The following is a 27,834-nucleotide window of genomic DNA, read 5'->3' as shown; positions in this document are numbered from 1 at the left end:
ACCATTCAATATTTTCCTGTATACTTTGATTTATTAATTCGTTTTAGCTTTGTTGCAAAAATTTACCTAACTCACGATTAGCTCCTACGAATGTAGTATCGTTGTCGGAATATATTTTTAAAGGTTTTCCTCGCCTAGATGCGAAGCGCCGTAGTGCTTGCATGAAAGAGTTAGATGAAAGGCTTAAACTCAATTCTAAATGAATTGCCTTCGTTGAAAAGCACACGAATACTCCTATATAACATTTTTCATACGGGCGACTCGAACATTACGAACTATTATGAACTAAAAACGGCCCTGCGTAATCTATGCCCGTAACATGGAACGGACTTGAAGGCGTTACCCTTTCTCGCGGTAAATCCTCCATAATGGGATGGCTTACAGATGCCTTGCCCAATACTGTAGACACTTTCTAGTTACACATCGAGCTAGATTTCGACCTGAAATTGGTGAGTACCTTTCCCTAATGGAAGACAGTAAAAGTTGAGGCCCTGGATGCAGTAAATTTTGATGGTAATTTTCAAAAATCAATTTGGTTAAATGATTCTTAGAATCCAGAAGAATGGGGTTGTTCTGTGTTAACTAGTAAATCAGAGTAATTTAACTGACCGCCCACGCGAATTGAAGCATCAGTATCTATGAAGGGATTTAAGCTACTCAACAGGTTGCTCTGAGCCAAAGCTCTACCCGTACTTAATTGTAAGATTTCAGCTGGAAAGCTTTGCCTTTGTGAGGCATATAGAACGCATTTTGAAGCTTGACGCAATTCCTTTAAGGAAATGAAAGCTTTATATTCTATGGTTGAAGTTGACACCTTAAATCTTAAAATGAATGAAGCGACTCTCTGCAATCGCGAAAGAGAAGAAAATCGCTCGAATGGAAAACAGTTTCTAGAAACAGTGGCTAACGCTGTCGCGGTCTTGAAGGGCTTTAGACCTGGCAGCTCCTCTACGTGATGCTTTAAGAATGGCCATTTGGATACGGGTTCTGATAGCCAAAAAGGCCCATGCCACCAACTAAATGTCTCAATCAATTGACGGGAAGTAAACCTCGAGAAGCAAAGTCAACAGGATTATCTTGACTTGGAACGTATTTCCACTCAAAGGTCTCGGTTAACATTTGGATTTCTGCGACTCTATTGCTTTCAAACACTTTCAGAAGGTTAGGCCTAGTTTTCAATCATGCCAATGTGATGGACGAATCCGACCAAAAAATAACTTTCTTGAAATCTAGACCACTGGACTTAAAAACCTTGTGCGCTAATCTAGCTAACATAATTCTAGTTTAGGGATTGTCAATGACTTGATATGGGCTACCTTGGTTTTAGCGCATAGAAGATTTACTGTTGCAGATGAATCTTGACCGACTGAACGAAGATAGATAGATATGAGGCAAGCACCGTAAGTTTCGTAACTTTATCTGATTCATCTGCAAATCCATGAAGCTGGATCTCAGAGGGATTATCACAGAGAACTTTACGTTTGATTTCAAGATAGTTTAAATTTTCCAAATCCTGGCGAAAACGGTTCCACTCCGTTGCTAATGATAACGGTAGAGGATCATCCCATTTGAATCGTTCCGACCACAGTCGCTGCATAAAAATCTTGGATATTATAGTGGAAGGACTCAAAAAACCTAGTGGGTAAAATATTCTAGCGGTTAAAGAGAGCATACTGCGTTTAGTACATCTGCGATCGGTTATGGTGGATCGGATGGGCTAGCTAAGTGACCTTCTTGTAAGGACATATGATTGAATGTATAATACTCACTCATAAAATTTATATAATACTCTTGCAAAGTTTTGTTTTTTGCTAAGCATTTCTCTGGAGCTTGCTTTAAAGGCCAAGTGACAATGAGACCTTGAGAATCTCTTTGAGTAGAATGTGTAAAAAGAGTTTCACACTTTAATTCGTCCTTTGAAAGAGCTTTTAAAGAGCCTACTTCCTCAGTTTCCCAGAATTTTACAATGGTTTTTTGCAGTTCGGAAGTTGTGCTCAAATTACATGAAAATGGACAAGTAAGAGAGGAAGATTGACCTATCATGCCGGCTAGAGGAGATACTAGTTATATCTGGCATAATAAACCACGTTAATGTTGCCTTGAAATCTTTAAAAGTAGAATGTATTTTTAGTTGGCATTTAGTCTGAATAGAAGCAACAATATTGGCGATACCTAGAACTGAAATATTGGCTCGGGCTTTTTTTAGACAAAGACGATTTGACATTTCTTTAGATATAAAGCAAGATTGGGAACCGGAATCCAACAGAGCTCTTGCCATGTGAGGTTTTCCTTGCATGTCAAATACTTTTACTTGAAAGTACTTGCTTGCTTAAGGCTGCTGTTCTTTGCTTCTTGCTTTCCAAAACGCTTAGGTCCTCTGTGGGCGACTCGATAGGTACCTCGATGTAAAGCAATGAATTGCGCCACCCCTTACACGTCTTGCAAGGACCCAAATTGCATTTTTTACCTACGTGATTATCTCGAACACAATTGGTAGAAAGCCTTTTATTATTAATAAAGGCAATCCTATCTCTAACATCTAAATTGACAAACTTACTACATGAATAAATGGAATGACTTCTGCTACAAAAATAGCACGAATACTTGCTAGCTACAAATTATTTAATATGCTGCTTGTCTCTAGAAGAATATTTGTCCCGTTCAAGTTTAGAAACGCTACCGCGGTTTAAGTTAGGGCTACCTTTATACTCGATTGTTTCTAATACGTCCGCACGATTTTTAAGGAATATAGTAAACTGGTCTAGCGTGGGAGTGTTAGAGCTAGCAGAAGGTCTTTCCCAATCCATAATGATTTTCGGTTCCAACTTGAAGCTTATCATAAAAATTAAAAGAGTATCTCAATTATTTGTGTCTTGTCCTAGTTGTTGTGATCGAATTTAGATGCTTGTCTAAAAATCGCCTTGAAGTGGTTATGAATGAGTAATTTATGATTGATGTATTGCTCTAGAAGTGCCCTTCATGCCACCGCATAACCGCTTTCAGAAAATTCTATCGCGTTTACCATTTCCGCAGCCCTACCTTCCAACGAAGCCCTTAAGTAATGAAACATTTGAATTTCGGCTAGCTCGACGTTTTTATTAATGAGGGACTAAAAAGTGTCGCGAAATTCTAACCATTTTTTGAAGGAGCCGTCGAAAGTAGGCAAATGTATGTCTGGCAATTTGACACCGACAAAATGTTATTACTTGGAGCACAAATGTGAGTACTTTTACTTACATTCAACTGCTCAGACGATTGTTGAACACGCTCGGTTGAAAGAAGGTTTCTAGCGATGGCGATATATTGAAAATATAAATCTTCAAACGTAGCCCGCTCATCGTACTCTTCATTCTTCTTCCAAATCTGCCCGCTCAATAGTAGGGTTGCCAAGTGTCCTCCTTTCGGGAGGACAGTCCTCCTTTCTTGCTGTGAGCTCTCCTTTCTCCTTTTCTACCCAAATGTCCTCCTTTTGAACTGCTTTTACACTAAATCCTGCTTTTAATTTTCAAGTCAATTTAGCGGCTATTTAGCGACTATCTTTATTTTACTATATTTATCGCTATTATTTTCTTTTATTTAAGAGTTTCTTACGCTAACATTTCATATAGCAGTCGATAGATGTCTCGCCCTTCGCCCGTATAGTTGTTTTATTTTTGTAGCGTAGGTACCGTACGGCGGACGGCGGTATTTTGTAACCAATAACCATAGACGTATAAACAAGGATATGTCCTTGGTTATACGTCTATGTTTGTAACAGACGGCGCCGGTGGCGGCGGTGTAGGTCCGGCTGATTTTTTTGGTGATTTTAGATTTTAGTGTTGTCTTGTCTCTGTTTTAATAATATCTATCAGCAGTGTGGCCAGATTGAGCGATTTATCGCAATTTGGGCTACTACAGGCCCTATATATTGAATTATGGATCAATCATTAACTTCGACTCCAAAAAGTAAGAAAGTGAAGCGTTCCAGCTATTTCAATGACGCCTGGCTTAAAGAGTTTTCCTGGGTGAAAAAATATCCTTTTAATATAGAAGAAAATAAAAAAACAACTGAGGCATATTGTGTAATATGTAGATCGCATTTTAGTGTAGAATATAAGGGATATACAGCTCTTTCTAACCACGAAAAACCTGCCAGTCATCGTTCAATGAGTGAAGCTGCTTCAACGAGCAAATCAATAACAAATTTTTATGTTAAATCAAACACTGATGAGGAATTAACAGTCATTGCTGTAGAAGTTGCCAATATTTATCATTGTGTGAAACATAGCATGTCATACAATTCATTGGACTGCGGTTTAAAAGTAGACTCAGAAATGTTTTCAGATTCTAAAATAGCAAAAAAAATATCTTGTGGAAGAACAAAAGCTACTGCTATAGTTCAAAATGTTTAAGCACCTTTTATTTTGGAAAATATTGTTTCTAATTTAAAGTCACAAGATATTTTTTTTGCTATACAGACCGACGCATCAAATAAAAAAAATAGAAAGTTTTTTCCAATTCGATACAATATTTTGATAAAAGCGGTATTCAAAACGTAATTCTAGATTTTGTTGAGAATAATGATGAAAGTAGCGAGAGTATGTTTAAAATGCTAGAAACCTCATTAAAAAAACTACACTTAGATTTTACCCATATTACAGCCTTTAACGCGGATAATACAAATTCCAACTATGGAAAACACAATTCTTTATACAAATTAATATGTGACAAAAATAAGAATGTTTTTAAAGCTAACTGTCATGCTCATTTAATCCATAACAGTTTAAAAAAATCTTTGGGAAATTTAAATCTAGATGTGGAAAATATCATTCTAAAAATTTATCCTCACTTTTCCAACTCGGCAAAAAGAAGAGATAAATTCAGTGAATTTTGCGATTTTACTGATACAGAATTTAAAGAAATTTTACGTCATGTAACAACCCGATGGCTATCAATGGCACCGGCTATTGATAGAGTTGTGTTGTTATGGGATGCTCTAAAATCTTATTTTCTATCGGCAGAAGATTTACCAAAGGTAGTTAAATCAGCCTTGTTAATCTCTACTGATAATGAAATTTCAGACAAGGTTTTAATATATTTAAACTTTTTATCCCACATTCTAAAAATTTTTCAAGACACGGTATTAAAACTAGAATCAAATGACACAACAGTTTTAAACATCTTTCAAATAATAGAGACATTTTTAACTAAATTATCTGATAGGGTCAATAAGAAATTTTTTGGATTTAAGGTTATGGAGCTTTTGAAAAAAATACCTGAAAGCGAAAAGAAAAGTATTGAGGCAAATTTTGCTTCATTTCTAGAGATTGCCATAAAATATTGTAAAGATAGATGTGAACTGGACCAAAATTCAACTTCACATTTATTAAGCAAAATATCACTAAGTGAAAAATGCTTTAATTATGATGACATTATTAATGTTATTACGCGGTTGCGTTTGCAGGACATAATAGGATTAGACTGTGATAAATCATTTGACGAGTGCCAGGTATTTGAAAAAGTTTTTGATAGGCTGAAAACAGTAGATCCTAATTTTATAAATTGTGATACGGTAGCCAAATATGTAAACATTTTTAATGCAATCGAAATTCCCAATATTATTAATATTTTTAGAGTGATATCATATATTTTAAGCATGCCAGCTAGTTCCGCTTTTCCCGAAAGGGTTTTCTCTGTTATGAACACGAAGTGGCGAGATGAAAGAAACAAAGCTTCAAAAGAGCTAATTAAAAGCGAAATTATAATTTTTTTTAATCAGCCCGAAAAGTGTGTTGATTTTTACAAAAAAATAAAATCAAATAATTCTTTATTATCTGCCGCAAAATCTGAGCAGAAATATAAATTTTTGTTTCCCTAAGAGCTGATAATTATTATTGTATGTCGTTTTATCAGTATCTGTTTAATTTCTGTCAAGTTTTTCTTAAGTTTCGTTTTTTATTTGTATTGCCACAATAGGCACTTCTTTTAGACTGATTCGTTTTGCGTTATTAGATTAAGTTTGCATATAATATTTTCCTTTTTTTTTGTGTTGTTAATTTTTATTATTTGTTCGTTAGAATTTATTTATTTTCGTTACAAAATTTATTTACGTTATGTTTGCAAATTGCAATATAAGAAATATAATTTATGTTTGCATGAAATTATACATTTATTAAATTTTATTACATCATGCTTCCCGCCCTACGAAAACCTCTCGTTCTTCCATGCAGGCATGCACACCCCCTCCCCCCCTCTTTCCAGAAAAGTCCTCCTTTGGCTTGTGGAAAACTTGGCAACCCTATTCAATAGCGTCCTCAATTTCGCTTTAAACTTGACTGAATTGTTTCTAAGTACCATCAGTGTCATATGTTTGAATTTTGTCAATTGCTGATCAGAAGAATGGTTCATTTAACAGAAACGCACAAAATGTTATAGAGATAACACACGCACACAAATGCAAGTTGCTCGCTTATTGCATACAAAATTTCACAATTTTGCTCCTATATCCCAAGGGACAATGTAAAAAAGGAAACACTTCTTGACCATGCTAATCGATAAAATTGCCGCTATTGGTCTAAAGAAAATGCTCACTGGATGAAACAACATACTCAACATTCTAAAAAGCTCTATTTTTGAGCAGGAATTGTTGTAGAATGTAGGTCATATCATAGGTAACTTGTTCATCGATAGCCATTTGAAAGGTGATAATTATTTAACATTGCTGCAAAATAATGTCATGCCAACTTTGACAAACTTATACCCTCATCCACCAAACCCAAATTCCAGAGCACCTCATTACCAAATCAATGTCCGGTGGTACCTCAACCGAATATTTACAAATCGGTGGATAGGGAGACAAGGACCGATGGAATGCCAGCACGATCCTCTAATCTGACATCATTAGACTTTTTTTATGGGGATACGACAAATTTATTATCTACAAACCCCTCGGCTTAGCTGACTTAAAAAGACGAATGAATGTTGCAATTAGTTCGGTCAGAGATGAACGAAGAGATGTTGAGTAACGTTAGAAGATATTTCCCTTTAAAATTAGTGTATTGCCAGGACGTTCATGGCGAGCATATTAAACACGTCCTATATTGATCTTAATGTTGTTTGTTATTTAATTAAGAGATAAACAGTATTACTTATTAGTTTTTGAGAGTGTTGTAACGAATTTATGCAACAAAATATTTTTTTATATTAATTTTTGCAATAAATCGTAAAACACTTAATATCTCCGAAACAGTTAAAAATTGGTATAGGATATTGCACAAAAAATATGTCTAGAATATTCTAAAAAATCCAAAAATTAAGTAGTATACAGGATGTAGTATTTAAAATAAAAAAGTTGATATTGACCACTGTTACATGACACACCCTGTATAATTTTGTTTTGGTGAAAAAATAAATAAAAATACCAATCGACGTGTCCGAACGTTTTTTTGAAAATGTCACTATAAATAAATCAATACATAAATAAATAAATACAATTTTACCGATTTCTAAGCAAGCTTAACAATTTGATGGAATGTTATTGCGCCAAATTATTTAATATTGGTGGACAGGTTGAAAACACCCGCTATATTCAAAATCTAAAAGTCAATACACTACGAAATATTATTCTAAACAAAATGAAGAGGTATTGTGTGATCTCTTCAAAACAGGGTAATGACGATCTCACTATGCCTGACGGTAAAATAACAGTATCATGTTAATTTATTATTATAAAAATAGTTGCATCTGAAAATTATTTTATTATCAATAGTAACAATTACTCAAAGAAAAAAAATAAAACTAAAAATTGTAATTAATGTAAACAAATATACGTCGTCGAATTATGTAATTTCAGATGGGATAGCAAATTCATTTAGGAGCCAGGATGCTCCAAGAAATGGATATTTTTATCATTGAGAATCCGTATTCGTATATTTGTTTTTAAGGACCTTTTACTGCATCCATAAAAGGTATGTAACTAGGTGACATAATAGCATTTCTCAGCTTTTTGCAAATATATGAACATATTTATTTGTATGTTGGTGTATTTAACTTTTTATTATCACTTTTTTGCAGCATAATTTTAAGTCAATTTAATTCAATTGAACACAACCACAATCTAAACGTGCTGAGAATATGCACTAGAAAAAAATAATAGCTAAAGGATTGGGTTGGGAATTTACGCTAGGTTAGACAACAATAATCAAGACTTTGAAAGCTTGGGCGATCGAGAGAACGCTAAAAAAGCTTTTACTCCTCGACATCTAATATGTCAAAATAAAATGTGGCTTATCTTTCATAGTCTTCATATCTTATGTTAGTATTTTAGCTTGCACACGCTTTTTTTACTTCTGCCGGAAAACTAACTTATCAATCAAAATTTTCGAAAAATCTTAACAACATTGAGTTATTATCAAATTTTTCCAGATATTTAGTGAAGTGTGATGTGCTATGATTAGATTTTATTTAAGTGTGCTGACACGCGCGATAGAGGAAAATTTCTTAAAAAGCAGTAAATTGTATTTCAATAATTGTATAAGAACTGAGCAATGAACAGTAAAAACTTTGAATCGAATATAGACATTAGCGACATTACATTTGCATAAGTAGTTATTGCAATAAACTTTTTTGTGAAAATTGAAAATGCAAATGTAAACAACAAATGTGGGAAATGGATCCCGAGAAGAAGCTGCTGTTTTAAGTCTGTGGACAGTAAAAGACACAGATTTTCTAGTTTAACATGCCCAATATGTTTAATACTTTGGTTCATATTCTTAAGCCTTGAAACAATTCAAATGTCTGCAATAAACATTTTTTTTTGAAATTCTATGTACGAGAACAATTTTTACTCCTACTCAATTCGAGGACTGGATTAAGGCCCATCCAGATGCCACGCCTTCGGATAACCTCCCAGGCTTAATACGAGGTAAGTTAGTTAGTAAACTTAATTATTAATGATAAACTGCTCGTATTAAACCTACTCTTTATTTAATAATTTACCTTTATCATAGTACAAAAATATTACACTTAACTTAGTAATGTCTCTCTTACGCTAACAACACTATTGTATGCCCAACTGGCATTTTGTATCATACATTTGAAATCAATAAAATATTATTTCTTTAGTCGAGTCCAGAATGTATATAGAATATTTAATTTAAAATGCCTTTTTTCAGGCCATGATTACGAAAAACTGACCACTTTTGGTCACCTAGAGCAGCAACCGACAACAGAATATCCTGATGGATTGATAGTTAAACTGCACCCACGTTTTTAGTAATACCATAGAATCCTAGATCGACAATATTGCAAAATGGGGTAAAATTTTATTTGTTTAATGGATTTTAAAAATTAATTTTTCGAAATAAGGTTTCTATTTCTAGAGATCGGAGAACAAAATAAATTATCCACTGTAGTTCAATACATAGCAGAATTAATCTTGTTTCTGTATAGACTTGTTGACAGCCTCAATGTCAAAATTTACTCTAAAGCCGGCGTCAAATCTGGTAGAAGAGAAATTCCACCAGTTTCAGTGAATGAGCAATTTTGAATTCTATCCAAATCATGAAGTTTATGAAATTTTCAAAGGTAAATGGAAAACTGGTAACTCCTGTAAATTTTAGTTTTAACATAATATTTACTTATTGCCTCTTTCATTGCTAGTTTGTTGATAATTATTTAATTTACTAATATTTACTAAGATACATTACTCGTGAAGTAGAAGGTAATTTTATTAAATTTCTATTGACCTTTCTTCATCTACTATAACTTTTTGTAAGATTTCATATAAATTCTACTTTAGAAACTTTATTCTTTATATAACAAAGTGCCTAAGGTGATCCAATAAGACTCTCGGCCATAGATATGTTTCTCCGCCACACCTCGGGCACCGTTCGTCGTGTTACTTAGTGGAAAAAAATGTATCGGTCATGAAGAATCGATGGAAAATGTTTTTAAGTTCTAAAAATGACCACCTTATTTACCTTAGCGCAACTGCCATCTTAAATTTTAAAATTGCAGTTTCTTTAAATTTCGCAAAATAACAAAATTTTTTTTTAAGAAATCCTGTTTATCATTTTTGTAAAAAAAAAACAGTTATTTCAAAAATAAAGACGCTGGTGGGCATTCAACTGTTTTTGCAATAACCTTTCATAACGATTTAACCGAGTTTAACAAATTTGGTATCGTTGAAAAGCGCATTCCTTGGGCAATAATAGTCAACAAAATATAGTTAATTTAGATAAATCCCTCTCCGACAGGAGGCTAGTTTTAACAACATGACCCAAAATTCTAAAAACAATCAAGTGTCTTGGATTTGACTGCAAATACATTTATTTCCACACCTAGAAGATCTCCGTTGGCCAGGCCAATTTAAAGTTTAGTAATGCGAGTTAAATTTTAACGGGCATATTAATTACTATTTTTTTGTTCTGTTTAATTAGTAAATATCTTGTAATTCTGTCAAAATATTATGAGTCAACAAAACATTAAAAACAAAATTATAAAATATCGTACTTGTAATAATAAATTATGACAACTAAACGGTATATAATTGCTAATGCCAGGACTAGGATCCTTGTTGATGCCACTACATACCTGCAGAAGTAAAGTATCCTTGAGAAAATATCTTACCTTTCGAAATTTATTAACAATAAAATAAAAACGTAATATATTTGTGATATTCATCAGAATTATACAAGATAGGTATAATATTCCTACTATATCATAATTGATTTCAATGGTAATTGTTCATTAGAAATAAGAAGAACTGAAGAATAAGAGAATGAACTAGAAATACTGCATCCTGCTTCGGTTATTTTTCTTGCATAAATATATTTATGTATGCTTTATCTTTTGTTTTATACTTCATTAGGTCCGATTATGGTTTCGACATATTTTTCTTGTATCCCTGTAGAGCATTAGTAGTCTCTCTAGGTCTAAGCTGCTGCTTTGCTTTCCTTTTTCAGTGTTTAGAACTTATTTTGGGAGTAGATTTCGTTGTTCGTGTTGACTTTTTGGTATGTTGGTTCTTTCATCTTGCTGTTCCAGCAGTTACTGTCTGGGAAAGCCTAATAAAACCATTTGGAAAAATCACCTTAAAAATTGTGGATGGTTACTGATCTTGAGTCCTTGAGAAAAAGCTACAAATGTGGTGTTTTTAATATAGAGAGAAATATCAGCTTAATATGATTAGGGCGTGTTCTTTTAGTTTCTTTTTTTAAATTTGGAACATCTATCTCAGATTTCTTACCCTAGTAGTATAATATCAAATAAGTACCAAGCATTAAATCAATATACAATAAATAAGTCAATAGACCTATTTTTTTACTTATGTATTGCCTGTAATTTCTTTGATTGTAAAGCACATTTAATCATACGAAGGGGTGAATTTTATATAAATAAAAGATACTTGTACTGGGTGCGCCACTAAGATATTTGAAAAAAAATTGACTTGGCTGTTATTACACACAAGACCTTCTTTATTAGTCGGAAGGAGCAGTAAACGATTGACTTGAAAAATATTATCTTTATGCTTCCATATTTTTGTCCTCTTGATAAAATAAAATAATTTCAATAATGCCCTAGGCCTTTTGAGTAAAAATGCGGTAATGTTATTAATATTTCAGACAATTTAGTTAACTTCAGCTTCGTACAGTTAGCAAAGCAGGATGCGTATGAATATTAATCAGTTACCTTATACCTTGTTCTCGGTGTAGTATTTGGTTATGTCGTTTTTTTAAAGAAAATAATTGTTCTTAAAATATTACACTAAATACAGGTCTCAAACTAAATAACAAAATGTTGCATTCAAATGTTCGAAAAAGAATTCCTTAATATCAATTTGATGGTGATTTTTATATAAATGATTTCTAGACAAAAGCTTTGAAATTAGCAATGGAAAATCGAAATTGAGAAATGAATTATTTAATGCAACTAATTAAATTTACCTTAAAATCCCGGAAAGAGCCAACACAGTCTCGCAATTTCTCAAACTGGCCAAACTAGCAGCGGTTTTTAAAATGGTAGGCGGCTGGCCATTTTTATGTACTAGCTTATCGTTCTCATCGCTATTGCCGCTTTCGCGCCGCCCTTTTAGACGCAGCCTCGGCAGCATGCCGCCGCCACCGCAATTGGCGGCGGCATCGGATTCAGTGTGAATGGGCACTGGAGGTCGATCTCTTGTCTTTTTTTTCACTATCGCTGGACGTTTTTGTGTTGAGTCTAGAAGCGTTGCTTGTTCGGCCACTTTTTCTATAAAAAATGTACTAAGTAGATATTGGAAATAAATAGTAATACTAACGTGTTTAAATTGCAAAATTCTGGAAAACAAAAAAACCGCCCATACTCACAACAAATGACGGTTCATTGCATACATCACAAAAAGGTTCTTAACATTTAAACACATCAGTTCTGATTTGCTTAGCTTTAAAATGGTTTCGCACTAAGGCTAAAACCGGAGCTGTACAGGATGTCCCAGTTTCGTATGTTTTATGGAGTTTCTGGCATATGAATAGAAATAGACAGATGCAGTTTTCGCGACACCGTGTTACTTTTATTTGAAACCAAAAATGCACGAATCAAATTTGCATCCTGTATAGACAGGCATCCCCTGTAACTCTAACTGTTATTGTCGAACATATTAAAAAAGTAAAAAAATATGTTTCATTTTTTTTACGTAGAATCCAATGATGTACTCAAATTTTCTTTAGTGATCACAGTTTTTGAGATATTGACATAACTATTTTTTTAATGGGACACCCTCTATATTCTTTTTTAAATCTGCTTCCGCTTGTCAAGAGCTTTACAAAAATATAGCATAGTCCGTATTTATTTTTATGAATAACGCAATAAATTTTTTTTTTTTCTATAATTTACATTGATAATAATAAAAAGCCATAAGTAAGCATTGTAATGCAAAAAAATTAAATAATTAACGTCCGCCATTACTTAGATATTTAATTTTGGAAAATATTTATTAAATTTCAAAAGCCAAATAGCCAGCACTTATTTAACAAGTTTTTTAAAATAATAACAAAAAAAGTAATAACTATACAAATACTATAAAAAAATTAAATAAACATACAAATATAATATAGATAATAGTATTTGCTAAAATAAATTATTGTCTTTGTAATTCTGCAAAAGGATTTTCTGTTGCAATTTTTTAATTTTTGCATGTTGACATATTGCCGTAAATAAATTTTATTCTTTAAATATCTCTACAAAAAAATCCAACACCAAGGATCGTGGTGACCATCGAACAGGTCCATTTCCAACAGGTCCAACTCCTGGGTAAATGTTCATGTAACCAGTTTTGTATTATTTTAGCATTGCCGGATGGCGCTCCATCCTGCCGAAAGAATATATCGTTCACTTGAGGCTGTGAAATATTTTCTTGTAAAATTTGTAAGTACCCATTAGAGTTTAGATTTTCTTCATAAATCTTGTAAACTATTTTTCAGTTAAAGATAAAGCAGGTGATATTAAGTTCGGATCTGCCTTGGCGCTCTGGTAAGGTTTCAATTTATGTTTTCTTTTCAATCCTTTTTACTTTCTGTTGTTTTCAAACACCGATTTCTTGATCTATTTACTTGCACCAGGTTTAGGAAGTGCCTTAAAGAACTGCTAAGTAGCTGTTGATCTTTGATTCCTCATTATCTTTGTTGTAAACTCGGTGTCGCGATTTGTCCAATCACCCATCCAAGATTAAATTTAAATTTTTGAAATATTTTTATCTCGGTTTATCTTTTTTTATATATGGCAAAATAGGCATTTCAAAAAAAATATAAATCTTAAGGTAAAGGTTAACTGACCTGTTTCTGCGTTTTCATTAGATAATATGAAGCAGGTATTCATCTCATATTTTTCAAAGTTTTAATCCTATCCTTTTACCACTTAAATTTTCGTATTAACATTCATTTGAGACTTGTTTTAAATTGACTTAATTATTTATTTAGTCTAGAGTTACCGAATTTTTTAAGGGATCCTAAAAAATTGAAATTTCAATTAAGACAATATACACCCGATTTAGATAGAGGATCACTTTCATCCAACGTCTTTACTAGGTTCTTTCTTAGCGAGTTAGTCGTTTTGAAAGCTATGGAAAGGCTGAAAGGCTTAAAAAATTTTGCAAGTTGTTGAGAAATGCCGCCGAAATAACTAAGGCATCTAAAATTATTATTGTTGGTGATGTTGTTCGGTGGGTGGACGATGTGATAGGACAGTTTATATTTATTATAAAATTTGTAATATAATTTGTTCAAGCTGTGAAGTGAGTTATGTTCTTTTTGAAAAGCGTCTTTGGACAGAGGTAATTTAAATAAACGGTAGAACATTGAATTAAAGGCTGCATATTTGTGTTGATAAGGGGAATTGGATTATATTATCTGTTGCAGAAGATTTGCGATATACTTCAAAAGAAAAAGTCGTTTTGCGGGCTTTTTGAGAGCTTATAAGAGGTACGTGGACGATGTGTGCGTGTTGTGGGTTGGTGACGAGAATGATTTATTAGATTTCTTGTCATTTATTAACTCCCTTCATAATCAAATCTCTTTTACGCTGGAAAGAGAGACAAACAGAAAATTACCCTTTTTAGATCTTCTTTTATACCGAAATAATAACAGTATTTCTTTTGAAGTATATCGCAAACCTTCTGCAACAGATAATATAATCCAATTTAATTCCAATTCCCCTTATCAACACAAATATGCAGCCTTTAATTCAATGTTCTACCGTTTATTTAAATTACCTCTGTCCAAAGACGCTTTTCAAAAAGAACATAATAGTATAAAAATAATTGCTGTAAATAATAATTTCTCACTTCACAGCTTGAACAAATTATATTACAAATTTTATAATAAATATAAACTGTCCTATCACATCGTCCACCCACCGAACAACATCACCAACAATAATAATTTTAGATGCCTTAGTTATTTCGGCGGCATTTCTCAGCAAAATTTTTTAAGCCTTTCAGCCTTTCCATAGCTTTCAAAACGACTAACTCGCTAAGAAAGAACCTAGTAAAGACGTTGGATAAAAGTGATCCTCTATCTAAATCGGGTGTATATTGTCTTAATTGTAAGGATTGCCCTGCCGTTTATGTAGGACAATCAGGAAGGAGAGTATCCACAAGGGTACCTAAGCCTCGTTAATAAGTTCAGGGACACCAACACCACAGAAACTAAGACAGCATTTGCTAACCATTTATTATCAACGGGTCATAGTTTTTCCGTCCCTGAAAATGTTTCCATTGTTCACGAGTGCCCTAAGAGTAGAAAGTTGGATCTCTTGGAGAAAATGGAAATCACCAAAGCCAAAAAGAGTCCAAATTTGACATGCGTTAATGATGTTTTCACCTTTGAGCCAGGACTTATCTTTAATAATCTTATCTAACCTCTTGTTTCTGCTCACGATACGCATATATACCTTTGACTCTAATATTCATAGGCAGGGCTGGCCGAGTGGTTAACGGTCTGTTGTTTCACCGAGATCGACTTTAGAGCGTGGGTTCAAATCCTACACCTGTCACGTTTTTCCCTTTTTATATTTTTTGTTGAATTTTTGTGCCGTGTTATTGTTTTTTATTACAAAATATGTGGGTATTCTCATATTTAAATTATATTTATCAGTACTTAGCAGGTCATCTAAGCTATAAGGTAATTTTATCTAATTTTTAATATTTGATTTTGTTTTAGTGTAAGGTTTTATTGTAGTTACGTGTGTTTTTCTGTTTATTGTAGGTCTGATGATGCTTCATTAGCGAAACATGTCACCTGAATAATTAAAAAGACATTTTGAGACTGAGACTTGGAGTTTTCATTTTTTTCTCTAGTTACGTAGGTCTCTTTGAGATAATGGACGAGTTCTTTCAATACCTACTATAGTCTGGCAAGTGGATCTGAAACAGCGGCAGGAATGTGGGCCAAAATATTCGACGTTGCCACGTTTAACCTCAAAACGTAATTGTGCGGGATTACTTTCTAATAATATGTAATATAAGATTTTTTACAATCACAAGATATAGAGGGTAAAATGTTAGGAATTATAATCTAAATAGTTATTCCAGTTTGGCTTTAATACGCAATTGTTTTACCATTAAATATGGTACAATTAAATGTTTGTCCAAAAAATGGATCATGTTTAGTAAATCTGGCAACATTACGTTCACCTCTACATTCCTACTTCTACTCGTCTACTTCTTGTATAATAGGGGTCAGCCATTATGAACCTGAACGCTTGTGATTGGTTTTCCTCGCCGCAGTTTTCTTCTCAAAAAAGGAAACGATATTTTTAAAAAAACTTTTATTCAGATTGACAGCAAGTACTACTAACAAATGAGCTGCATATAATTGGTTTCACCCATATTTATAAGATATTAATATACTGACTATGCAATTACGGGAATTAACAGTAAGCAATATTATACAAGGAATATACGTTATACAGGGTATATAACTCCGCACGTGTTTTTGTTATGAATTACTTCGACAGTTCATTGGACAGCGTCTTTGTCACCTATCTACAATGCTTGCTGCCGATTCAAAACATTGATTACTATTGAAGGGTGGACAGTGGCGTAGGTTTTATCATTGATTTTTGGATTCCGTTTATTTCATATGTTATTTATAATTTTGTTTTATTTGTGGCTATTAATTAAAAAAATTGATATTAGTGTTGTGTATACCTATAAGTAGGCAGTGTAATTTTCGTAGGTTTGGAGTTTCACTGTTTTATTACTATTATTATATTAGGTATTTCATGTTTTATTTTTAGTTTGTTTTATTATTGTCTACATATATACGAATAATAACATTTATTATAATGAATAAATTCACTAAGGGTAAGGTCCTTCATAGTCAAACGAGGGAAGTGATAGCAAACGTTTACAGGTAAGTTATAATAATTTATTTTAAAAAAAGTGAAATACATTGTGCCTCTTAAAAAAACAGTAGTTTATATTATATTTTATTGCTTTTTGTATACCAACTATGCATTCAAAAAGTTGTTATTAGAATTTGCGATAAAGAAGCTGCAAATAATTCCATGAAATTGCCTATTAAGCGTAAGCTTGATTGCGTTTCCCTTTATGCCGGAGTCTCCGTATCATCTGTGAGAAAAATTCACAAGGAAGATGAAGAAAGGCGACAAAATAACCCTGATGAAATGTTAGCCAGTCCACGGAAAAAACGGCCACGGAAAGCTGTCGTCGAAAAAGATGAGTTTTCATTTTCAAATAGTTAGGCATTGTAGGCAAATATAAAGTGGGTGGTTCCGACAACTAGAAAGTTGTTAATAAAATTAAAAGAAGAGGCAAATTTTTCTTATTCCAGGGAAACGCTTCGGCTTTTATTAAAGTCAAATGGCTTTTTTTGCGTAAGTGTCAAAATAAGAGGAAAATCTTAATGGAGAGGCCCAATATTCGTTCCTGGAGATACAAATATCTTCGCGAAATACGAAAATATCGTGAAGAAGCCCGAAACATTATTTACTTGGACGAAACTTGGGTGGATAACGATTTGACGTTCAAGAAATGTTGGCAGAGCGATACGATTACTGGTGTTTTAAAAAATATTAGTTCAACGGGTAAGCATACAATACAAAACAGTGTGTATAAGTTACAGTCATATATTTTTTCACGGGCAAGGACCCGTTAAATTTGAGAAATATATATATTTTAAATGATATTTTAGGTCGGCTAATAATTGTTCATGCAGGTTCCGACAAGGGTTAAAAAAATTTTTGATGATCGTTTTTTGACTTCAAGCGAACAAATTTATTTGGTATTTTCAATCCCTTAACTCTAACCCCCATGCGGGGGTGACTATCAACCCCAAAATCTTAAATAGGAAGGGGTGTCGAGTGATATCCTTACCATTTAAGATTTTGGGGTTGAGAGTCACCCCTGCGTAGGGTTAAAGTTAAGGGGTTAAAAATACCAAATAAATTTGTCCCTTGCAGTCTAATATTGATTGGCAAAATTTTTTTTTTTTAAGAAAATGGCTGAAAAAAATGGGGTGGAATAAGGTTTATCCTGTATATTATTATGTATTACATATACTATATGTTATAGGTATAAGTGCCAGAAAATTTAATCTTCTCGATTTGGTTTTACGCCACAAACCACTTGGTGACCAAAAAAATTATATAGTAGATCGGATTATAAGGTCCCATGGGCATACTCCATTAAGAACATCGCCTTATTTATGCGAGTTAAACCCAATTGAATTAGCTTGGGCAAGACTCAAATTTTTAGTAAGAAGTCGGAATACTACTGGCAATTTTAACATTACAACTTAAAGGAGTTTAGCACATCAGAACTGTGGAGGATAAATTCTGGGAAACTGACCAAATCATGGAAGAAATCGAGTCCCTTGTCATCACAATAGGAGATGAGGATAGTGACACTAATGGCAGTAGTAGTGAAGACGATAGTGAATACGATGCTGAAGGTAAAGAAAACGAGCTCGCTTATTTCACCAGTGAAAATAAAAACATGTTTAAGTGAAGTGTGTGAGACTTAAAAACAACATTAACATAAATAACAGTAAACGAAAAATTAGGTAAGTTATTTACCTTATATTTTTCTCAAATTACCTTACTTTTTCGGAAATACCAAAAAGAGTGAAAATTTCGCATAAAAAAACATAAAAATTCCCGTTCCTAGTTTAACCAAACTTTTATCATTGCCAAAACGCTTATGCTGTTCGTTTTTTATAATCCATACCAGGTGGCTCATTTTAGTCGACGTTTGACTTTTGTTTTGCTTTTTTTAATGACCTTCAAAATACACGTACTATTGCAGTGACGTGGGCCCCCTGTGACCTTAGCAACTTTTGTTTAACCTTTGTTTTTAAATTCGGCTTAGCAACATAGATATTTGCGTGCGACCCTGTATACAGGGTGTTCCACAATCAACGTCACAGGCTATAACTTTTTTATTTTTAAGTATATTTTTTTTTAAATATATTTTTAATAGCTATAGGATCACTACCCAAAATTACTTAAAAAAATTACCCCCGACAAATTCATTTTTGGGGGATGTATTTGTTGGGGGTAGTTTTTTTAAGTAATTTTGTGTAGTGGTCCTATAGCTATTAATATTTTTTTATAGTTAAAAATAAAAAAGTTATAGCCTGTGACGTTGATTGTGGGACACCCTGCATACCAAAAAAAAAGAACTTATTTCTAAAACCATAAAACATACAAATGAATAATTAATTAGGAAAATTTATTTTGATAAATTTTAAAATTATTTTCCTTAAATCGAATTTAAGTAGTTTCACATAATACCACACGCCACTGTCCATTTTATGAATGAAGTCGGTCATGTTGTCTCCACTACTGCATTCCCCTTACCTCAGGCCGAAGTGTTTCAGATCCGTCTGCCACACTGTACATACGTAATTTTATTTGTTTAGCTTAGAATGCAAAGAAGTTATATTGTTTTCTTTATCCTGTAATATAATTAAAACCCGGGTCAAGACTCTGCGTAAGACCAATCGACAATAGATAGCGCTGCAGGCGTGGCCTTCCGAGTAGTTCCATTCTAAAATCTATTCTTCTTCTTCTTCCATTCTATAATGCAGACTTAGTTCAACCGTTGATTGAATATTTGGGTATATATTGAATATATTCCTGTTGAATATATTATCTCAAAGAATATTTAGGAACGTGGCAACATTGCACATTCCAGTAATGTACTCATTTGTTGTCGTTATCTGGAGTGTTTTCTGGTTTGTCTTTATATGACTTGTGTCATGATCAGCTGTGTGAGCTGTGCGTGTAATTTTGTTTTTTTTTGCTTTTATAGTTCAGTTCAGAGATCTATTAGAATCTTTAATGTACCGCAAATAGTCCGTGTGCCGGTGTTGCTTGTATTGTCACATGACATGCATGTTTAAATAGCAAAATTTTATGTAGAAAGAGTCATACAGTAATATTCTAAGCGATATTTAATCATTTCATTAAATAAATAAATGTTTTAAGCATTTTTTAAAGAATTTATACATTTGATTCGTAAAATTTGACTACATGCGCCCACGTACTGTTTTGTTAAACGCTTGACCTTAGTCATAGTCACTCAAGCGTGAAAAGTTGCACAGGTCCGGCATTAAAATTTATTTTTATTTAAAACTTTATTATTCGGAATTTCTGGGCTTAGTTTTATTAAGTTAGAAATTCAGGATAGTTGATAGCAAGATAATATTTAATTTAAATATAAGATTTAAGTACGTTAAATGAGTTTAACCAAAAATTTTAATTTCATAAGTTTAGTTTTTAGCGCCATCAGTCCCTTATAAGAAGTCAAGTCTCTTTGCTTTGCAATAAGTTGGAATAATGTATTGACTACTGACTACTGTTAACCCACTGCATAGCTTTCATCAAATAGTAATAAACAATTTTAACACTGCTTTTCCTGTTGTCAATATTAAGAAACGAAATAGAAAACCTTGGTATACTAAGGGTTTACGAGTATCTGGGAAAAATATGCGCTTCCTTTTTTACATTAGGAAATACGCTATGAACAATGCAACATTTTTAAATTATTATAACAGATACTGCAAGATTTACAGAAACTCAACCAGAATGGCTAAGTGGACCTACTTTCAAAGGAGGATAAATAATTCCTCCAACAGAGCAAAAGAGTCTTGGAAGATTTTAAATGAGCTTAGGGGTGAAAATAATGTCTTGGTTATTCCAAGTACCTTAGATTCCAATGTCCTCAATTCCTTCTACTGTGATATTGCTAGTAACCTTGCAGCCAATCTCTCACAAAAAATAGATCCCAGGAGCTATCTCAGCAATGTGGTAGTAGCCGAATCTTTCTTTTTTGCCCCCACAAGTGTAGAAGAGCTTAAACAGTTAATGGTTAATATTAAGAATAAGAGTTCATCAGGTTGGGATGGGCTTTCTCTTAAAATATTTTCTGTTTTACCTCTTGTTGCTTTGCAAGTCTTGGCCGAGTCAATTAACTTTTCATTTATGTCTGGAGTTTTCCCAGAGTGCTTAAAAAGAGCAATGATTGTTCCTCTTTACAAGGGTGGCGATCGCGACTGTCCTTCTAACTTTAGACCTATACTTTAGCCAAGATAGGTATTGCCTACTTTAGCCAAGATAGTGGAACGGCTCGTTAAGGTGAGGATGGTTTCATTTTCAAATAGATTTGGCCTATTGAGTCTTCAGCAGTTTGGCTTTCGTGAGTCTGTGAGCACAAATGATGCTATCTTTAGCTTTCTAGAGCACCTGTACAACCGACTGAATGTTGGTGAAGTTGCAGCAGCGGTATTCTGTGACTTGTCCAAGGCATTTGACTGCATGAGTCACAGAGTGCTGCTGATGAAACTGGAGCTCTATGGTTTCAGGGGAACTGCCCTTGAGTGGTTTCGTTCCTACTTATCAAATTGTGTCCAGGCTATCAAATTTAATGGTGGTATGTCTAAGGAACTTAATATAAATGTGGGTGTTCCGCAAGGATCAGTACTTGGTCTTTTAATTTTTTTCATTTATGTGAACGATTTGCCACAACTGCAGGTAACTGGTGTGCCGATGATACCACCATCCTCTGGCACGACTCTGATGTTTCTCAAATGGAGGCCAATATACGTGCAGATTTGTTAAAAATAAAAGACTGGTGTGATGCAAATTTTTTGACATTTAATGTTTCCAAAACAAATATCCTTAAATGGAATACAAATGATATATGTTTAAATAATGAAGCCATCAACATGCCACCGTTCACTAAGTTTTTGGGTCTTTCCATAGACAAGTTCCTTAAATTTGAAGACCATATTGTGAATGTATGTAGAAAAGTCTCATCAGGCTGCTACGCCCTAAGGGTTATTGCCACCAGTCTTAATTTCTCCATCGCCAGATCTGCATACTTCGCGATTATCGAGTCGCACCTTCGATATGGAATTTGCTTTTGGGGTTCATGTTCAAATTCACTTTTTAGTTCAGTGTTTGTACTCCAGAAAGGGGCCTTTAGATATCTATGTGGGGCCAAGCCTCGTGATTCATGTCGCCCGCTTTTTGTAAGTCATAATATTTTAACCCTGTGTTGTATTTTTATTTTGGAAACAGTTTGCTTAGTTTTTAGAAAATATAAACAGGAACTCCACTTAGGAAGCCACTATAATACGCGACAAAACTATTTGTTGAGGCTACCCATTCCTCATTTTGAACTTGTCCGTAGCTCTATCATATATGGAGGTAGAAAGCTGTTTAATAAACATCCACTAGAAATAAGACGACTTAAGACTGAAAAAAGCCTACGTACAAGGAAGAAAATATTTCTTGCTAGTAAAGCGTACTAAACTATGTGGCACCTAAACTATGATGAATTTTTAATGATTAGCATTTAAGTATTTTTCAAAGTTTTACTATATAATTTTATTTTATTTTAAATAAGTTTCTCGTTTTTATTCCTTTAATGTACAGTCTATTGGCTTTGTCTACAACTTCTATGTTTATATTGACAATAAAGCATTTTTGAGTTTAATGAGAGAGTAGGTGACAAATTACTTAGGCCCATTTATTCTGTGGATTAAGGCATTAAATAGTTACTTTTTGACACAAAAGTGTAAAATGTTTTGGTTTGTCTTCAAATTTTATATATTTCCTTTTTTTGGGAATTGAGATTTATTTTTACATGGTGGTGATTATTAATGTGATTGTGGCTGCCATATTCAATGTCCTTTATTATAGTTTTTTTTAATTAATACATATTATGATATAATCATCTCTATATTTAGTACCAACTTCTTTTGATAAAAACTAATTATGTAGTCAGAAAATTGGAAGTATATTTTTTTAAATAAACTTTTACATTAAAAATCATCTGGCTGTCTATACTTTATGCCTTTAAAAGACACAAGTTTTACTTATAAAAAAAAAACACACTTTACATCCTGAACGTATTTATTAATTTGTTTGCCTCGTATTTAGTTATTATACATATTAGGAGAGATTAGATAAAAATTAACAAAAATAAATGCTTATACTAAAAACTAAAAATCTTATACAAAACACTACATTTTAAGTATACTGGATCCTAAAACTACAGTGAGGATACTAAATACTTTTATAAATTTAACCACTCTTTTGAATCTGGCCCAAAAAGTTAATACAAATTTTGTAAATTCTGTTTTTTTGCCATTGTTCTTTAGCAGTTTCTTCCATTAAGGAAGGAAACAGTTTCTCTGTTGCCGCCATGGATTCCAACTTCATCTCGCACATCAGCATATGGATTCTAAAGCATTACATTATATATACTTTATTGTGTCGCTGAAGGACAAACAGGGGCAGTAAGCTGAAAAAAACAAAACTTTAAACTTGTTTAATTAATAAAAATAGGATTTTCTTACTATGGCAAAAAAGGAACTTTTTTCCAGAGAATGGAGGAAGAAGCAGTCTTCATTGTGTTGCTGAAGGACAACAGGGGTAGTAAGCTGTAAAAAACAAAATTTTAGATTTGTTTTCTTATTAAAAACAGTGTTTTTCTTACCATAGCAAAACAGGGTTTTTCCCAGAGAAAAGTGGAAGAAGCAGTCTTTATTGTATCACTGAAGGACAACAGGGGCAGTAAGCTGTAAAAAACAAAATTTTAAACTTGTTTTATTAATAAAAATATGGTTTTCTTACTATGGCAAAAAAGAGACTTTTTTCCCAGAGAATGGAAATCATACATCAATCATAAATGTATCATATCATGTTTCTGCTAAATAATATATGGATCTTTCTTTCTCCCAAATTTTTTTAATTTTCCTCAAATATTCTATACACCACCTGACAATTCCATTATAGCAGCTCTTTTGTTAACCATCTTAAGCTTAAATCCAAGTTTTATCAGGTATCTCCGCAAGGTTGAGACTGAGAAATGTTTGTCCCTTGCCGATAAGGTATCTATATGGTCAGAACCTCATTGTTTTTGTATTTAGAATACACACCTTTCCTTAGCAATTTGGCCATATCCATGTCAAGTCCCTTTGATTGTCCTGCATCTTTCCTTTTTATTCTGTCTTTAATCCTTTTTTTTACAGGCATATTGTACTATAGGGAACCCCTGTTAAAAACGCTATTTTTAGCAAAGCACTACAATCATTTGTGAACTGAGTATCATTCCTTAGATTCTTATAGATATTTAGATAAATTTGTTCTTTTAAAACTGCTTGATTTCCTCTGTAGCTTCTACTTCCCTTGCTTCTTTTTGCTTCCTCAATACTAGAAAATGAACTATCAGAACTATGTAAGTCTAAATCACTGCCCAGATCACTCTTATTGTTTTTATCACAAATGTAATTGTCTTTCTTGTACAGCCACGGTCTCCATAAGCCCGCACAAACACTTTCCTCTTCATTTGCCAAATTTTCCTGCCTATTTTTCCAGGGTCGAAACATTTTAAGGTCTTTAGGTATAATACCAAAACAAATCCACAAACACAAATAAAAAAACACTGTTCCTCACAGTAAAAACTGCAAAAAATTTACAGGAATACAGGCCAAATTCTAAATTCTTTACTTTCATAAACGTGTAAAAAGCATAACCGGCAAAACACATCAAATAATAACCTCACATGGCCCCCCTCCCAACTATTAAAGCTGATAGACCCATCCAACAACTATTTTAAAGGCGATAGACCCATCAGTAAAGATCTCTTTAAAAACACGACGAAAATAATACAAAAACGGTCCAAAAATTTATTTGGGTACGGCCCCGTAATTCTTAAATTCAGTGGGATAGAGAGAGATACACAATCACTTGCACAGCCTAAAGTAGGAATTGTCAGAACGCAGGTGTTTTATCTTTGTTTTAGACTGGCTAAAAAGAGGTGACAAGTCTGTGAGTGCTGGAAGTGTTTAAAATATTTTGTAAGATGCTTGGATTTTAGTCCGCGGTCAATTTTTTGATATTATTTTCTTGTGATATTATTTTCTTTCTAAAAATTGACATTTTCGAAAGAAAAATAAAAAATTGTATAAAACATGGGGTTTTACGTATATTTAAAATGATTTCATAGATAGACAATATAAAATTTTGCCATTTAAACATATATATCATGCAACAATAAATATGACATAGGCGCACGGACTAGTTAGTGCGGCATCTGCGACACATCAAAGATTCTAATAGATCTTTGAACTGGACTTTACTTAAATAAATCTTGTTTGTCGGTAGTTTTTCGCAGTAAACTCGCCTTTTATTTACTTCCTAATAAAAAGTTCTAACAATTCCCATATTCTCAATTAACGGTTCAACTGTGATCTTGATGTCGCGCGGTGCTTTTGTCATGAGATATTGGGTAGCACGGGTACAGGTGTACCCCAGTGCAGAAGAATAAATTAGTTTTGCGTTTGCTTGTAAGTATTAAATAATTAAGCGATTATTAAAATTAATATGATAAAAATGTCTTTTCTTAATAGTTATGTGTTTTTTTAGGAGACGCAAAATGGCTTCTCAAAAAAAGAATTTGGATCTTACAAATCTGGATAATATAGATGTAATTCATCATATTCTTTATGATTATGACGGTAATGGTTATCAGAATGATAGCGATGAGGAAGACGTAATTATACCAAACTTTTGAGCGGATCCCGAAAAGGACGAGGAATGATTATTCTGAGGTCGAATCTGATGACAATATACCATTAGAACAGTTACAGCGTATATATCAAACCAATGTTAAAATTTTAATAGTTCCCACAAAACTAAAAGGCCAACCAATCTAAATACGTACTCTTTGTCTTATTTTATTATGCTGGAGTAATGAAAATGAATGGAGTATACCGAGTGACATAGAAAAAAGTTTTAATTTTACTTATAATTTTAATTATAAAATTTTTACTTTTAATTAAAACTTAATAACTTTTTTACTTTTCAAGAAAAAACAAATGACATTTGGTATATCGATAGAATATATTTATATATATACAGGGTTACTGGTAATTCGATACATTCCTTTGGAGATGTGATAGGGGAGGGGGTAAGAAGTAAATTGAACCCTAATATGTATTATGCAAAAGTTGATAGTTTTCGACATATTTAATTTTTTCTGTTTTTCTTCAAAATGTAGACCTTAGTGGTTTAAAAGGCAGTTTCCAGAAAATCCGCTGTATATTTTTTTAACTTTTTAGGCAAAATACATGCTCAACACAATAGTGTTACGTTTGTAATGGCAAAAGTCCCGCAAATAGTTGTAACCATAGGTAAATTCTCGATGCAAAGTGTAATTTTTTTTTCTTAAATAAAATACTACACTTTCTAGTGGATATTTTTTGAAAAAAAATTATGCTACATTCTTCAAAATTTCCTTAAAACTTCCTTATTACCTAAGCTAGCTCACAGGATACAAATGCTTAAAAGTTAGGTGACATGGTTTTGTATTTTTATTATAAATTGTAAAGTAACGCATTTATCAGTATTTACCTTCACAAATCTTGTTCAAAATGAGAGCCTCTATTGCGAATACAGGCTCGGCAGCGCCTTCTCATTTCAGTCTTTGTTGTTCTAGTTGTTATGGTATTCTTGATCTGCTGGGCAGCGTTGGTTATTCTTTGGATAAGATCTTCCCGGGTAATTATTGGGGTTGCATAAACCAGTGCTTTCATTTGACCCCATATGCTATAATCAAGCGGGGTTAAATCAGGGCTTCGTGCTGGCCAAGCTATTGGACCTGACCTACCAATCCAACGATTCGGGAAACGTTCATCCAGGAACTGCCGAACTGACCGCCGAAAATGAGCTGGACAGCCGTCATGTTGAAATATCATTCGTCCTCTAACGGCGAGAGGAATATCGTCAAAAAGATCTTGTAGGTCATGTCGTAAAAAATTTTCATAAATATCCCCGTTAAAATGGTCTGGGAAAAAATGTGGTCCTATTACATCCCGGCCAATAAGTCCCATCCACACATTTACAGAAAACTTTCTTTGAAAACTGGTTTCTCTTGTTAAACGGGAATTTTCTTCGGCCCAAAAATGAAGGTTATGAAAATTTGTAATGCCCTCATGACTAAACTTTGACTCGTCCGTCCACAAAATCTCGGTTAAAAAAGTTCTATTGTCTGCATCAGAATTTATAATAAATCTGCAGAATTCTACCCTTCTTATCGGGTCCCCTTCTTCCAATCCTTGGACATTGGCGTATAATGGTAAGGATGGCTTCCCATTTGCCGAATCGTGGACCAAACTTTCCATTGCGATGATCCTGTTTGCTGCGCTACGGCATTAGTGGATGTGGTTGGATCGTCTTCAAAATGTCTTAATATTTCCTCCTCATCTTCTGCTCGATATACGCGAGGAGCGCCAGCGTCACCTCTTCTTGGTTTTACGGATCCAGTTTCAGCGATAGCTCGGTAGGTCGAAGCGAAAACACGGACATTTGGAATGCGGCGGTTCGGAAAGCGACGTTGGTATTCTCGGCGAGACTCCGCGGCATTACTATTGCAAAACCCATAAACAAACATAATATCTGCATATTCAGCGTTAGTAAACGTGGCCATAGCGCATAAACCAATAGAATACCTTCTTTGAAAACACGAGAAAAATAAACTCGAAACTCGTAATTTAACTACTTTCCAAAACAATTATTGCTGTCAGACTATCTACACATCAAATTTTTAACAATAAAATTAAAAAAACAAATTGTTGCTATATTACTTAAATACCATAGAAGTAAATACCACTTGGCATTTTTCAACTGCGTTCTTACTATTAATAATAAAAATACAAAATTCTGTTAAAATTTTTGGTAGCATTTATAGCCTATGAGTTAGCTTAGATAATAAGAGAGTTTTACGTAAATTTTGAAGAATGTAGCATATTTTTTTTTCAAAAAATATCCACTAGAAAGTGTAGTATT

At 33.3% G+C, this 27,834-nt stretch overlaps 1 protein-coding gene across 6 annotated transcripts in view; it reads right to left on the bottom strand.

Annotated features, from left to right (window-relative positions):
- Positions 1 to 27,834, bottom strand: part of LOC126734085 (E3 ubiquitin-protein ligase RNF144A) — a 246,320-nt gene that overhangs the window by 40,126 nt on the left and 178,360 nt on the right. For all 6 annotated transcript variants that reach the window (XM_050437620.1, XM_050437613.1, XM_050437609.1 and 3 more), the window contains one exon: positions 11,925 to 12,228. In XM_050437620.1, the coding sequence (XP_050293577.1) occupies positions 11,925 to 12,228 (304 nt within the window). The remainder of the gene's footprint in view (positions 1 to 11,924; positions 12,229 to 27,834) is intronic.

Source organism: Anthonomus grandis, chromosome 1, assembly GCF_022605725.1.
Source record: "Anthonomus grandis grandis chromosome 1, icAntGran1.3, whole genome shotgun sequence".
In the NCBI taxonomy this organism is placed as follows: Eukaryota; Metazoa; Arthropoda; class Insecta; order Coleoptera; family Curculionidae; genus Anthonomus; species Anthonomus grandis.
This window is presented reverse-complemented; position numbering and strand designations above follow the sequence as displayed.